At 35.1% G+C, this 15770-nt stretch overlaps 2 protein-coding genes across 3 annotated transcripts in view; one reads left to right on the top strand and one right to left on the bottom strand.

Annotated features, from left to right (window-relative positions):
- Positions 1-147: 147 nt before the first annotated feature.
- Positions 148-5998, bottom strand: cisd2 (CDGSH iron sulfur domain 2). Its single transcript, NM_200383.1, is given in 3 exon segments — positions 148-1017; positions 4025-4239; positions 5808-5998. Coding segments are annotated over 3 exon segments (408 nt in total). The 5' UTR covers positions 5911-5998; the 3' UTR covers positions 148-927.
- A 1730-nt stretch (positions 5999-7728) lies between these two features.
- The window catches only part of suclg1 (succinate-CoA ligase GDP/ADP-forming subunit alph), a 32425-nt gene continuing 24383 nt past the window's right edge, over positions 7729-15770 (top strand). The window contains 2 exon segments of one of the 2 annotated variants that reach the window (NM_001002577.2): positions 7729-7796; positions 9793-9893. In NM_001002577.2, coding sequence (NP_001002577.2) covers positions 7763-7796; positions 9793-9893 — 135 coding nt within the window. In that variant the 5' untranslated portion in view covers positions 7729-7762. 2 annotated transcript variants of the gene reach the window in all.

Below are 15770 nucleotides of genomic sequence, written 5' to 3'. Positions count from 1 at the left end.
TGCTGAAAATGAATGGCCTTTCCTGTGATAGAAGTTGACTGGCAAAAACCCCCCATTCGCATTTGGAAACGTATCTCGTTTTATCATCTAAAGGCAAAGCAGATGCAAATAAGCACTGAAGAAAGTTCAGGCACATGAAGCAGCATGTTTGGTTACCTTTTATTTTACAAAAGTCATTAGGCACATTCCAGTTACCATACAAATGTAAAAACATCTATGAGAAAAGTAGCACAAGTTTAAAAAAACAAACAAAAACTATCGTGAGAGCCAAAGGATTGTCAAACTATTTATAACATTCAAACACAAAAAAATGCAAATAATTCTTAAATATCGTGGCATATGGGTATATTCTGTTGCTTTATGAGAAATATTTGAATAATGTGAAACAAGAGCTTGACCATTGTAATCTAATGCTGTGAATTATTACTAAAATTGTATCAATAATTTAGCAAACATTTTAGAGGAATTCCTAATAAACTACTTTACATTGAAGTGTTTTTTTTTTAATGTCTAAAAAAAATGTCAAATGCAATTTTCTGATTATCACAATGATAACAGTACAAGGCAACTTAGTTAAAACTGATCCGAGATTGAGAGGAAAAGACACTTTCATGGCCAAAAAGACTCATGGGCAACAAGTAGCTCGATTTTGCCTTGTGGTCAAGTTATATTGCACACAAAAGTCAAAATACATTTGCCCAAAACAAACCAACAACAAAATCCACATCGAAAAGAACAAAAATACTCGATATAATCTTTTATATCAACCACAATATCACTAAAGTCAGAATGTACAGCTCTACTGCATGCTGGAAATAGTTTTGTGTAAGTACAAACAATCAAAATTACAGTAGGTTTTTTTAATGGACAAAAATAGATTTATTAAAAAAAAGGCATGTCCTTCTCCGAGCCCCAAAAGAAGGTGGGCTACAGAGTTTTCTTCTTTAGAATAAGTGGACCAACGTTGTCTCCCGTCAACTCATTATGCTTTATGTGCGATTTATCACAAACAGGAAACTGCAAAGAGAGAAACAACAACTGAAATGCTGATAATGAGAAGCGTTTCTCAGGCACTCAAGAAAACTGACACACACTGTTTAAAGAGGAAACAGAACATCACACATGGTTTTAAAATTGTCACATGCAGTACACATTCATATATATATATATATATATATATATATATATATATATATATATATATATTAGGGGTGCAACGGTTCAATCTACTCACGATTCAGTATGCATCACGGTTTCAGTATGGTACAGTTCGTGCTATATTTAATAAAAAATTATGCCTTCATAACAATTCAAAGAACAATAAACATTTATCGGGTAACAAATACCTGACAATGCAACAGCTTCACACATATGACTGCAGATTTGCATGTTCTCGTATTAATTAAATAAAAGTAGGTCATTTTGAAAACTGTGTTCAAATAAATTGCTTAAGAAAAGAGAAAGAGCATTAAAAAGCTTAAGTTTCCCCTTTTTCTATTTTACATCTCGACTCAGTCTCAACCAATTATGCAGATAATAATTGTCAACACATCTTGATAACGGGTGAGGCAGTGGCGCAGTAGGTAGTGCTGACGCCTCACAGCAAGAAGATTGCTAGGTCGAACCTCGGCTCAGTTGGCGTTTCTGTGTGGAGTTTGCATGTTCTCCCTGCCTTCGCGTGGGTTTCCTCCGGGTGCTCCGGTTTCCCCCACAGTCGAAAGACATGCGGTACAGGTGAATTGGGTAGGGTAAATTGTCCGTAGTGTGTGTGTGAATGTGTGTGTAAGAATGTGTGTAAAAACTTGCTGGATAAGTTGGCGGTTTATTCCGCTGTGGCGACCCCGGATTAATAAAGGGACTAAGCCGACAAGAAAATGAATGAATGAACATCTTAATAACTGAGCACTTTTAAAGTATTGATTACTTCTGCTTACATTAACATGGCAACAACGCATTTTTATTTGATTTCTTTGTTTTTATTATGATTCCAGAGAGCTCCGTTTCACTTATCAGCACCATTGTAGTGATTGAAACTTAAGCAAAGAGAGGGCGTTACGGCTCTTCTCTCTTCAGCGGGAACAGTCAGTCAGAAAGAAAACTGTTCTTAACAGACAGCTGGTAAACAAAGTGAATAGCGGGAGTGATCGGGTGCGGAAGAACACCCAAAAGGAGCAGGACTGAAGTAACAGACCTGTTGTACGTATGTGACACCTCTGGGTCTGGACACGTACCTCAATCCGTCTATTAGTGACCACTGATCTAGGCTATCTTTGCAAAAAAAAAAAAAACGTCATTCCTTATGTTTTTGTGTCTGTGTGAATTTATATCAAGTGTCTGTTGAAACACTGACAGCAATACGCTGTATTGCCTCACCTCCGCATTTGCACTTTATCTCCTTCACTTGCCATGCTGAAACACACAGAAACTCCACACGCAAACACCGACAAGTGAGGAAACATGATGTCAACAACAGATTTACATATTAAGAGGTGATTGGACAGGTCTTCGCATGTGAAATGGCTGGGAAAGATAATCAGAATCACACAAAGGTGGAACTGCTTTGTTGCTGTTGTTTTTATTAACAAACCAATATTAATGATGTATATTCTTAACCGAAGATCACAGAACGCACCAAACCATAGAAGAACAACAGGACTTTTACAGAGAACCGTTGCATCCCATAGATAGATAGATAGATAGATAGATAGATAGATAGATAGATAGATAGATAGATAGATAGATAGATAGATAGATAGATAGATAGATAGATAGATAGATAGATAGATAGATAGATAGATAGATAGATAGATAGATAGAAAGAATGCTGGATATGCAGATTATATATACACAATTAATCTGTATATCCTGCATTTTGATGGCTGTAAAGAGATGGCTGTTTGAAAAGAACTGCATATTATTAATTCTCTTTAATTTAAATCACTTTATTTAATGGTCTTCCTGCCTCTCCCGTTTTTAAAATAAGAGTCCCACATACACAATAAGTTTAATATATAGATATTAGATAGCTTAGATGACCTTAAAAAATAAAGCGCAAAAACATCATTAGCTATGTTTCCTTTCACCAATTTTTATGCGCATTTTAAGTATGCGCATGAAAGCGGTTGATAAAAACTGCAAGATGTGCATACATTTAGAAAATGCCCATTAAAACTGTATAAGCATAACGGAGTAGAATAAACTTTCATTCATTCATTTTCTTTTCGGCTTAGTCCCTTTATTCATCAGGGGTCGCCACAGCGGAATTAACCGCCAACTTATCCAGCATTTGAACAATTTGAATTTTGTTCTCTTTGATTTATTGGACGGAAAAGTTGCTTTAGTCGCACGTCTTTTATGCGATAAACCAGTTTTGCGCATAAATTTATTTAGTATCTTTGGTTGGAAACATAGCTATTATTGTAATCTTGCTGTGGAATGTTGTGGCCAGTCAAATGCCGCCTTGGGTATGCATATTAATGATCCTGTACGTAATGTAATAGTCTTTGTTTTGTTCCAATTGGCCTGTATTTCACCAGGAATTGGCAGGATTTACATGACAATGAGAAAACAGTGGTGTTTGAGGCCCACGGTATGGCCACTTACATGTACTAAACAGTTATTATTCAGCTATGTCTAGGAATATCCAGATTTTTATTAGGGTGCTTTCACAGCTTCCTCATTAATTTGGTTAAAACAGAATTTGTTTGCCTTTTTGGTGCACTTTCTTTGTGCAGGTGTGCACCAAAAGCATACCGAGACCTGCTTCTAGAGGTGGTCTCGATACGCTTTCAAACAAACCCTGGAGCGATTGGTTTGTGGTAAGAAAGCAACATCATATGGCAACCATTAAATGGGGAGTATCATGCTAATTTATTTTTCCATAAGTACCGGAGGTTTGTTTTGTACTGTACAGTGAGATACTACAAAGTTAATACGAAGTTAAAAAGCACAAGTTCTCATGATATTACCCATCTAGATCAGGTGCTTTATTTGTATAAAATGCTGTTTTTTTCTTTCCTCCTACCGTTTTAGATCGCCAGCAGCGGCAGTAACAAACATTTGGAGTCCTCAGGTCTTCAATGTCGATCTCATTCACCACTTTAGGGTTTTCTTTTTGGATCTTCAGATTTATTAGACTGTCTCTTTGCTTTTTTTTCTTGGGCAGGAAGGGCCGGATGGTCAGATAACCCAACAGAGCCAAAATCCCCAATAATGGTAGAAGCCGCAACCACTCTGAAACTGAGACACAATCAAGTGTTAGAATTTAAGTTCTGCACTTAATGGCACAATTTCTGCTTAGTTTCTGGTAGGTGTGTTAAAAAAAAAAGTGTGTGATGAAGTGTCAAGGTCTCATGCTGATTTCAATGTTGCAGTGTGATGTATCCGATTTTCACGATATTAACTTAAGCTGCATAAAAAGGTTACTTTACCAGATGTAACAACAAAAAGAATGCTACATTTTTGTGTATTGCTTTGGTATGTATGGTAAATGTTCAGAGAAAACAGATGTTTCAAAGAAATCAAATTGCAGAAGGAATATAGAGTACAACAGGGAACACTTTACAATAAGGTCTCAGTAAACATTAGTTAAAGGGATAGTTCATCTAAAAATGTGTTCCAAACCATTTTGACACAAAGGTAAATATGCAGAAGAATGTTGCCATTGACTTACATTGTGTGGATATTACCACTATGACATCTATCAGATGTTGGATTTTGGTTGCCATACCTGACGAATAAATGTCAGTATTTGACATCAATATGACGTTGGTTTAAGGTGTTGAATTGACGTTGGGTTTTTGTCACTTTCTAACAACCTAAAATTAACCTAAAATCAACCAAATACCAACATCATTTGAGGATGTTTTTGGACATCAAAATAACGTTGACCTTAGATGCTGGCTGGACGTTGAATTTTGGGCACCTGACATCACAACCTAAATCTAATATTAACGTCTTATGTTGTGAGCCTGCTTTACTATAAGTAAACGCACTACAGAATGTTACGTTTACACACACATGTACAAATTACATGTAAAAGCGTCAGCTTTGAACAGCGTAATACTACTCTGCTTACTACTCTTGAGTACCTTTGAAATGTTTACTCATACTTTGAGTAATATTTGCAAGAGATACTTTTACTCTGCTTGCACTACATTTTTAGGCAAGTAATGGTACTTTTACTTCAGTACTTTTCCACCACTAGTGCTAATGTTGTTTTGAAGTCATACTTGCATACGATTTCAGACTGAATATTCAAAGTAGCGTGGTAAACTATATAGAGACCACGTCACAAGTTGTCTCAGTTCAAAAATGAATGATTGTACGAATATAAAACCAACTATACCTCACTATAATCTTTACACACATGTGCATTGTCCCAATACATAATGGCAGCTGCTGAAACCTAAATATGGTGTATGCAAATAGATGTGGATGTACAGTTGTGATGCAACAAACATGCTATGAGATGCTCTGCAGGGTTTGTTATTAAAATTCAAATAGAGACATTGAGCTGACTTGTTTGAAAATCCAGTTATTATTAACGTGTAAAGAAGCATCTTCTCGAGCATTTGTTGGTATGATGGTAAAGTATGAATTCATACGCTAATGTCAGAGAGTTGAACATTATCTCAGCCATAAACACATGCAGGCGCGTTATTGTTGATAGTTATGAGTTTTTAGAGAGTGTAGCGAATGGAAATGAAAGACTCTTACAGCACTTTTTCCATGGAGATATTTGCGCGCTTTACTTGCGTGAACTTTCCCATCTAACGCAACGCTTTTGAATGATATGAAACACAAACCTGTCAGTCGCGCGAAGCCGCCGATTGTTTCCGGAAGGGGCAGCTTCTTGAGGTAGGCTGGTAGCTGTATTTTGATGATCTTGGAGATACTTTCCAAAACCATGTTGAATGACTTTGTGCGCTTCTAATTGAGACAGCAGGATATTTCCTGGGACATTCTACGTCATCACGCTAGTGCACTTGCGTTGTCGTCTCCCTTCGCTGGTGAAGAGAGGATACGCGTTTTGTTCGTGAATGGCGGGACACGTAAAAGCCTTAACCAATCAGCTTCTGCAAAGTTGGTCGATCCCGATTGGCTCCTCTCATCGCGCCACTTGATTTTTTGTAATTTTACAAATTTTAATGTCTCTTTATGTTCTGTATATGTTTAAAAGGGTTTGGGCAGAAGCAAATAGATATTATTTATGTGTATTATTTTAGTGTAAATTATCTATCTATCTATCTATCTATCTATCTATCTATCTATCTATCTATCTATCTATCTATCTATCTATCTATCTATCTATCTATCTATCTATCTATCTATCTATCTATCTATCTATCTATCTATCTATCCATCTATCCATCCATCCATCCATCCATTCATCCATCCATCCATCTATCCATGTTATATAATATATGATTTATTAGTCCTTTATTCAATTATATTGAATATATTATTTTCCCAATGATAAGTTGCAGCTGGAACTGGAAGGGCAACTGCTGCATAACACATATGCTGGGTAAATTGGCGGTTCATTCCACTGTGGCGACCCCAGATTAATAAAGGGACCAAGCCGAAAAGAAAATGAATGAATGAATATATTATATTAAATATGGATATGTGTGTGTATTATTTGAGTGTAAACTATCTATCTATCTATCTATCTATCTATCTATCTATCTATCTATCTATCTATCTATCTATCTATCTATCTATCTATCTATCTATCTATCTATCTATCTATCTATCTATCTATCTATCTATCTATCTATCTATCTAATCTATCTGTCTGTCTGTCTGTCTGTCTGTCTGTCTGTCTGTCTGTCTGTCCGTCCCTCCGTCCGTCCGTCCGTCCGTCCGTCCGTCCATCCATCATGTATGCAATAGATTCAGATTTATATGTCATATCATATCTGATGGCAACGCGGTGGCACAGTAGGTAATGCTGTCGCCTTACAGCAAGAAGGTCGCTGGTTCAAGCCTTGGCTGGGTCAGTTGCCGGTTGTGTGGAGTTTGCATGTTCTCCCTGCGTTCGCGTGGGTTTCCTCCTTGTTCTCCGGTTTCCCTCATGGTCCAAAGACTGGGTAAGCTAAATTATCCGTAGTGTATGTGTGTAAATGAGAGTGTATGGGATATGTTTCCTGGATAAGCTGGCGGTTCATTCCGCTGTGGTGACCCCAAATAATAAAGGGACTAAGTCTAAAAGAAAATGAATGAATGAATTATATCCAATTTATATTTTATGTATCAATTTAAATTATATATTTTTCTGATTGTTACTGAGCTGCGTTATGTTACAGCATTTAATTGAATTTTATTTGCTTTAATTTTAATTATTTTCTTTTTTTATTTTTCTAAGATGTCATTTTCTTAAAGTAATTCTAATTTAATGTGAAATATTATATTATATTATATTATATTATATTATATTATATTATATTATATTATATTATATTATATTATATTATATTATTTTTTACATTAAAAATATACATTCATGAAATAACTACATTACCCGGCATTCCTTGCGTTTAATAGCAAATATATATTTTCAACATTAATTTAAATATTTATTTTCAACTGAGATCATTTCTAAATCCGCATGTAAATACGACGGTTTGTTTTGCAAGTTATATTTACCTCTAACTTTAGTATGTTGGCGATTCTATTTCCTTCAGGCATCTAGCTGGACTACTAAGTGCGCTGACGTTTAGGTCCATGTCTGTCCGGTGTCATTGGTGAATGACCGAAGATGTCTCACAGCAGGTTGTTTGCCCGCTTGCTCTGTAAGTAAAACTGACAGAAGTGTTAATATAATCGAAACGCCTTGTCGTTTTATTGCTTACATTGCTCCAGCACCTACTGTAAACGTAGGAGTCATTTATATCTTAATATTCTGCTTTGACACACACAGCAAGCTAATGCTAACGCTGCTGTGCTGGGGTTTTAAGCAGATAAATGTGTAACATTATTTAAAGTAAAGAGTTTTAACTGTAAATGTGCGTCATTTCAACATTATCAAAGAAGTTCAGTAAATTAATGTCTGTTTGAGTAAATCGTGATCGTGTCTTGGAATGCAGTAGACTGACAGCAGCATATTTTGACATAATTTACTGCTTATTTATGTTTATAAGAAAGTGTTTGTTATTATACTTGTGATCAATATTTTGCTTTTTTCCCCCTACTGCTATCAATATATATGTATATTTTTATCCTTTTAATCCATGGTGACAGGGTGGCATTTTTGTGTTTAGTAGTTTTTTGCATTTACTGCAAGCAGCTCATAACACTTTAAATTGTTGCTTTTTATTTCTTTCTTTAAATAAAGTGATTTAGCGGGGTTGGAAACTAATATACAAAATCTAAATTAGAATTTAAGCTATTTCTACTTTTGAAGGTTTTGGTTCTCTTTTTAACTCTTCCAGTCTTGTGCAATCCATGCCTCTGTCAATAATGGAATATTTTCTCTCGAGACTTAATGGACTTCACTCTCTCTTTGCTTCCAAAGCAAGAATTGTAATTTTATTTAAATTCCATTGAGTATGTACTTGTTTTAAACCTGTAATAATGCACATACAACATACATTATAAAAGTTTTGCAGGGAGAAATCAGATATAGACAAGCAACGGATTGTCTATAAGTGAACTTTAACCTAGAGAGAAACGTGAGTGGACCCTCTAATCCTGTCATTTATGATTAATGAGTAATGTTCTTCTGTTCTGTTGCGTCATTTTGGAATCAGAACTGTTTGTTGATCATTTAGAAATATGTCAGAAATATGGAGTTTTTTTTGGTTTAGTTTGGTGTTTGCAACAGACTCTTTTCTCTTTCACCTCTGATTTATTTCCAAAATATTTGAGGTCAAAGCAGTGTGACCTTTGCACTTCAGACCCTGTAGTGAACGTTTGAAGATGTAATCCAAAAGCCTCTAAATGCCGTCTGCAATTTTTCTGCTGAAATGAACGTTTTTATATATATATGCAATTCCATGCAAATGTCACCCTTGCCATAAAAAAATAAATAAAAATTACGTTTTCACATCCATAATGGAAAGATGTCACATCCATAAAGACACTTTTTTTCCTCATAAATGCAAAAATGTAAAATAAAACAAAATCAGTCATGTTTGTTCTATAGAGAGCCAACTCTTATCCTGCTAATTAGCATTGTTTCTTTTGAGTTGTGCAGTTTAATTCACAGAATTTCTGCAAAGTATGTTGTACACTGTAAACTCACTAACTTTTTTTGTCGCATCCGTAAGGGATGTTTGATTTCCTTATTTAAAGTTCCAAACATGTTTACACGTTTATATTTTTCTGCTCCCATAACTTTGTGGTCAGTTGTGCTGAAAAATAGAAACATATGTTACAATATAATGTTAACGTTTACTTTCTATGTGAATTTATGTTTTAGATTTTTACTGCAAATGTCACATACATAACGCTGGAATTGCTCATATATAGAAAAGAGAAGTCAACAAATAAAACTTAAGCCGACACCAATCATTGTGCTGTAATGGTTCATTTTTCAACGTTGCATTTAACATAACCGATTAATAACTAATCTGCAACCTGGATTCAGCCTGCAGCCAGTTGGACTGAGGGATATCATTAATATAGAAATAATACAGGCTGCAAATTCATCATTTTGGACTTTCATCATGCAGACTTTACTAGGAAATAAGAATTTTTAAATGTCATATTAGATGTTTGATAAAATGTTATGCATGTATGTATTAGTCCTTGGTTCTTATTCCACTGCTGTCGTCTTTGTATTTGCAGTGCAGCAAGCAGGAGTGAGACACTGTTATTCTGGATCCAGGAACAACCTTTACATTAACAAGAACACTAAGGTCATCTGTCAAGGGTTCACCGGAAAACAGGTGTGTACTAGCCACATACAGTATGTTCTATAGCAGTGGTTCTCAAAGTGGGGGTCGGGACCCCTCGAGGGGTCGTGGGGCAATGAAGGGGGGGTCGCCTGGTGATTTCCAAAAATCTATTTATTTTTATTAAACCATAAGAATTAACATATTTTATCCATAACTATACTGAAAATAAAAATAGTAGTTTATAGTTACTATATACTATATAGTTACTATAGTAGCTTATAGTTACTAGTTCTATTGGATTGCGACCCCTGGGGTAATTACAGTATATTAAAGGCAGCAATAGCGTCAGATGCATTTTGATTTTATAACATCAGGTTATACTTTCTAGCACATTTAAAGCACTGACACGAATTTAATTGGTGTGTCTGCGTCATTGCATGCAAGGTTTCTGTATTTATAACCACCTCAGAGGATATTGGGGGTCGCGAGTCACTGGCATTGTTATTTTGGGGGTCGCAGGCTGAAAAGTTTGAGAACCCCTGTTCTTTAGAACCCCTACGCCATTTTAGCCAAAACCTAAAACCTCTTTATTTTTTATTTCCCATGATTTTTAAAGTTGCTAAATTGTTATGCAATCTTAATGGTTGAGGCATACCTAATTTACAGGAAACTGACTGATCAGCTAAATCTTACTTTAAATTTGAACTTGATCATCTCTACTACATCTAAACAACCAAAATTTCAGCTAATGAAATTAAGCAAAAATATTTGGCTGAGATTGCCTGTTTGGTTGTTCTGGCTGGTCTGATTGGTCTGTTTTTTGCACAAAACTTAGTTAAGTTACAGCAGAAAAAAAGGTTGAAATATTGATTTTCTTAAACAATCTTTGTTATAAGACACAACATTTTTTTCTTCTTTTTTTATTTTTGCTTTGTGCTGTTATATAATAATCACAGTATACATACATATATAATGGAACATTTTGGCAGTTTGGCAAATATATATTTTTATCAATTCAACAAAATAATGAATATTTTTTTTATTTATATTTTATCATTTATTTGTCATCTAAATGACTCTAATAAATGTTTGGTGGTAATATACGTAATGTCACAAATGCAATAAATTTAAAATGGAAATTATTCAGTTTTGCAAACTGGGAGTCCCAAAACGGGGGTGAATCTAATGAGATGATTGTAAAGTATGTGTCCTTAAAAAACACACACACAATGATTATGAGTAGTTTTGATGCCAAAAAGTAGACTGAAATGATTTAAAATAATTGCATAAAGAAACACAATGATATAAATAACAAAATAAAATGCTTGATAAATCTAAAAGAGTCAATTATTAAAGGTAAATATACTCTGCGTGTGTGTAATAATATATAATTCAATATTTTTCAGTATATAAATAGTAATAAATTGAACAATATTTTATTGAATGTTTTTGTGCTGGTTCTACAACTAGTTCTGACCTGTTATGGATAATAAGGGCACTTATTATGGATAAGGACACAACAACTGCCAGTAGGTGGCAACAAGTTCTTAATGAATGATTCACTAAATAATCCGTTCAAATGATTTATTCACAGCAGCAGATTCATTAAAGGTGGGTTATATAGGTGTAATTTACCATGGGTAATTTCCTAATTAATTTAATCATCTTTAAAAATGACTAGAAAACATTTTTATATTTTATAGTGAACCTATCACGGTAAAAACAAAACAATCTCTTTCATAACAAAATTACACTAGATTGTTGCTTTGATTTACTTGCTGATGTCTTCTGCATGGTCCTTTATCCGTCAAGTGACTGTATTAACATTTTTTTAAAAATCTGATTTATTTACACTTAATTGAAACATTTAACTTCAATTAGCTTTTTTTGTAGCTCAGAAATAGAACAAACAGAAAATGATACGTCAAATAAAAAATGACGATTTCTGTGTTAAAGGCGTTCACCCCAACCCTCTCCATCTCTCACTTTCCTCTCAGATGAGATGGTGGGCCAAATCAAAGGTTACAATGGGCCAACTTTGGCCCTCAGGCCCTAATTTGAGCATCTCCGCTCTAGATAGAGAAAAAAATACAATTATGGGGCATTTTAACAACATTTAGGAACTGTTTTTCAACTTTTACACTCAAGATGTTTTTTTGTTAGTTTTTCTGCATAGCAAGTGACATACTCTGTAATGACAGCTTGCATTGTTAAAAAAAATCTATCACAATATTATCAATTATTGTTAAGCGTTCATCAATTATACAATTTTTTTTACCAAATAATATAGCTGCTTCAAAGTATTATGTTATGCTATATGTTACATTAGGTTTAAATATGATGTTTTAAATATTTTTTATTATTTTAATATATTTTTATTATTTTTATGTATTTTTTCTTTATTTTACTAGATACTTTAGATAAGAGGGGTCCAAACTCATTCTGGAGGGCCGTTTTCTTGGAGAGTTTAGCTCCAACCCTAATTAAATACACCTGAACCAGCTAATTAAGGTCTTACTAGATATACTAAGGCTGCGTCTGAAACCGCATACTTCCATACTATACAATACGCTAAAATCAGTATGTGAGCCGAGTAGTATGTCCGAATTCATAAAATTCGAAAATCAGTAGGCGAGAAGTACTCGGATGACTTGCTACTTCCGGCAAGATTCTGAAGTGCACATCCCATGCACGCTGCTCTATCCTATAATGCCCCGCCAGAGAATTCATGAATGGAAGTGAGGCGACCCAACTGACGCAGGTAGGTCACGTGACCATGACAAAATGGCGGATGTAGTACGTCCGAATTCCATTCATACTTTTCACATTCATACTGTATTGAGCGTACTTTTTTAACGGCCGAGTAGTACGTTTAAATTCAAATGCAGTACCTACTGAGTAGTAGGCAGTTTTGGACGCAGCCTAAAACTTCACGCATGTTGTATTGAAGCAAGTTAAAGCTAAACTCTGCAGGACACTGGCCCTCCAGGACAGAGCTTGGACACCCCTGCTTTAGATGTTGCACTATATATTAATAAATACAGTATATATTGTTATTAGAAGAGAGAGGCACAACTTGTCTTGACATCTACCCGCAGGCCCTTTGCACTAAAACTGCTGGCTCCAGTATTTAGTAACCTTGCTTTTCTTCACCTCCGTGATTTATGTCCAATCTCTCATTGTATTTCCCTCGCTCTCCTTCACCCTCTTCCAAACGACTCTTTACCATAATAAAGGGTTATTAGATGAAGTTTTAATGAACACTCATTATAATTAGAAGGCGGATGAGAAATGACTAGAGTGTCATCACGCCATATTAACTTTGCTGTGCGGCTACATAAGCAAACCATACCTCAAATTAATCGCTACACTGTTAACAGGGGCAGCGTGCAGGAAAAACGGCAAAGTTAGCACAGCACTTCAGCCTTAATGAAGGCATGAGAACAAATGATGGCAGAAAATAGTTGGCAAGGGGCTGCCGGGAGGGAAATGTGCCAAATTTTCTCATTCTTTGCAATTATATTCCCAACATTACAGTGGAAGATATTGACTTGGTACCGGCGACCCTTGCCTTTGGACTTATCTGTGATGTTTCAAAATAATTTGTAATAATTAACATGGATGTAGCGCGGGTTAAAGTTCGCAACGCTTCATTTCCACAGGCTGTTCAAATCCCTGTTCATGGGGAAATAGTTTTTTTGAGGATAACATTTATTTTTATGGCATTTATTGATTTTAACATGCTTTACTCAATGAAAGAACATTTTTTAAGTCTGTTACATTCAGGGGGGTTAAATACTGTATGTCATGTTCCACATTAGTCTCTTTACACTTAATTTAATAACCCAGCTAAATGTGAGCTGCATCTTTGGCGATTTAAAACGGGTCCTGCAGTTGTTTCAAAGTGCCCTGCATTCATTTCAAGATATTCATTGTGTTAATAAGAACTATGATAGGGAAATGATTAGTTTCAGTGATCCAGACAGTGTGTCATATGTCAGTTTTACAGATGTAATTTAGATGATTATAGACACAAAGGTTGACCTAACCTACTCTAAGAGACACAAGCTGCGTCCTAAATGGTACACTATGCACTCATCTACATGCACACTCAACAACATAGTATATGAATCTAGTGTCATCCCAAATTGAACATTACCGTTTGTTACTGAAAAGTAATTCAGGCCGTTTCCCTGATGATGTTTGACGGTTGTCAAAATAGTGAAATACATGGCCAAACTACCAAATAATATCTGCAGTGAGTGTAACTGCATTTACCATCGGGAGACGCTATAATCACTCTCGCAGTATAATTTTGCCTTTACAATCCAAAATAAAGTAATCCAACATCAGTGCCGAAAGCTTCGCTCCACTACATGAACAAAGCAGCAGCTGTTAAGTGCGCAAGGTGTCCGACATGCCACACTTCATTTTAATGGTTGAGTAAATGCATCATCTGAGTATTTAAAGTGCACTTATTCTTTTTAGAATTTCAGTGTGAATGCACTATTTATACTACAAAATGGTGTAGAATAGTGCATAAGTATGCAATTTGGGACACACCTAAAGTCTACTTTCATTGTGTACTCATAATAAACTGTATTTTGTTCATCATCACTGTAAAAAATTATGGTTCTACATAGTTTGTGTTGGGACAACATAAAGGAATTAAGTTAACTTTTTTTGTTTTTACAAATTTAAGTGGATTAAACCTAAAACGATTTTTTTATCCAAAAAAATCACAGGTATTGTGTTGTTTTAGTTTATTTAAAATAAATAGTTTGAGCAGCAAATGTAATTTTTTTCATTCATTCATTCATTCATTCATTCATTCATTCAACTTATTTCAATAATAAAGAAACATTTGAAAAAACACAATAAAAAGATGATTATACCACTATACACTACCTGACAAAAGTCTTGTCGTCGATTCCAGTTGTTAGAGCAACAAATAATAATTTGACTTCTGGTTAATCATTTGGAAAAGTCGCAGAAGTAGATTTTTCCGATGAATCATCTGTTGAACCCAATTATCACAAATACTGCAGATGACCTATAGCAACCCACGTGGTATCAACATGTGCTGCCCGTTACATTACAAACCACAGGAGAGGGCAAACTCTTCAGCACGAGAGCGCTTCTGTTCATACTTCAGCCTCCACATCAAAGTTCCTGAAAGCAAAGAAGTTCAAGGTGCTCCTGGATTAACCAGCCCAGTCACCAGACATGAACGTTATTGAGCATGTCTGGGGTAAGATGAAGGAGGCATTGAAAGACTCTTGATGAACTCTGGGAGTCCTGCAAGAACACCTTCTTTGTCATTCCAGATGTCTTTATTAATAAGTTATTTGAGTCATTGCAGAAATTTATGGAAGCAGTCCTCCAAGCTCATTGAAGTCATACACAATACTGCATCATGACTTTATATTCTATACTGTACATTATTTCTGTTAAGTGACACGACTTTTGTCTAAGCAAAGTCAGACCTTACTGTCCTAATTAAATAATTAAAAAATCAAGGCATAATTATGTTTTATTTTGGTAAAATAAGCGTAATCTAGAGGCCTTTGCCTTTCAAATAGGCAACTTCTGATACCAAATGATCAAATAGAAGTCAAGTTATTATTTGTTGTTCCAAAAGCTTTATAAAAAGCGATGCTGCAAGATAAGCTAAGATTCAATTTGATCAGATGATCTGAGACCTTTTTAGAAGTAAACTTCTGGTGCTGCTCCTAATGCAAAGATTTGCAAAACAACATGTCTCACATGACCAGAGTGGCTCAAGGTTTAGTGAACTTTCACACACTTTATCTGTCTTCAGTTTTTCTCATGTTTATTGATGTCATCTGTGTGTTTAGAACACACAGACGACATCGAATTAACAATTGATGAACTGGAGAAGACATTTAAAATTTTCTTACTCAATGT

The sequence above is a fragment of the Danio rerio genome, chromosome 1 (assembly GCF_049306965.1).
Source record: "Danio rerio strain Tuebingen ecotype United States chromosome 1, GRCz12tu, whole genome shotgun sequence".
NCBI lineage: Eukaryota > Metazoa > Chordata > Actinopteri > Cypriniformes > Danionidae > Danio > Danio rerio.
Note: the sequence above shows the minus strand (reverse complement) of the source record. Positions and strands in the feature narration are given on the sequence as shown.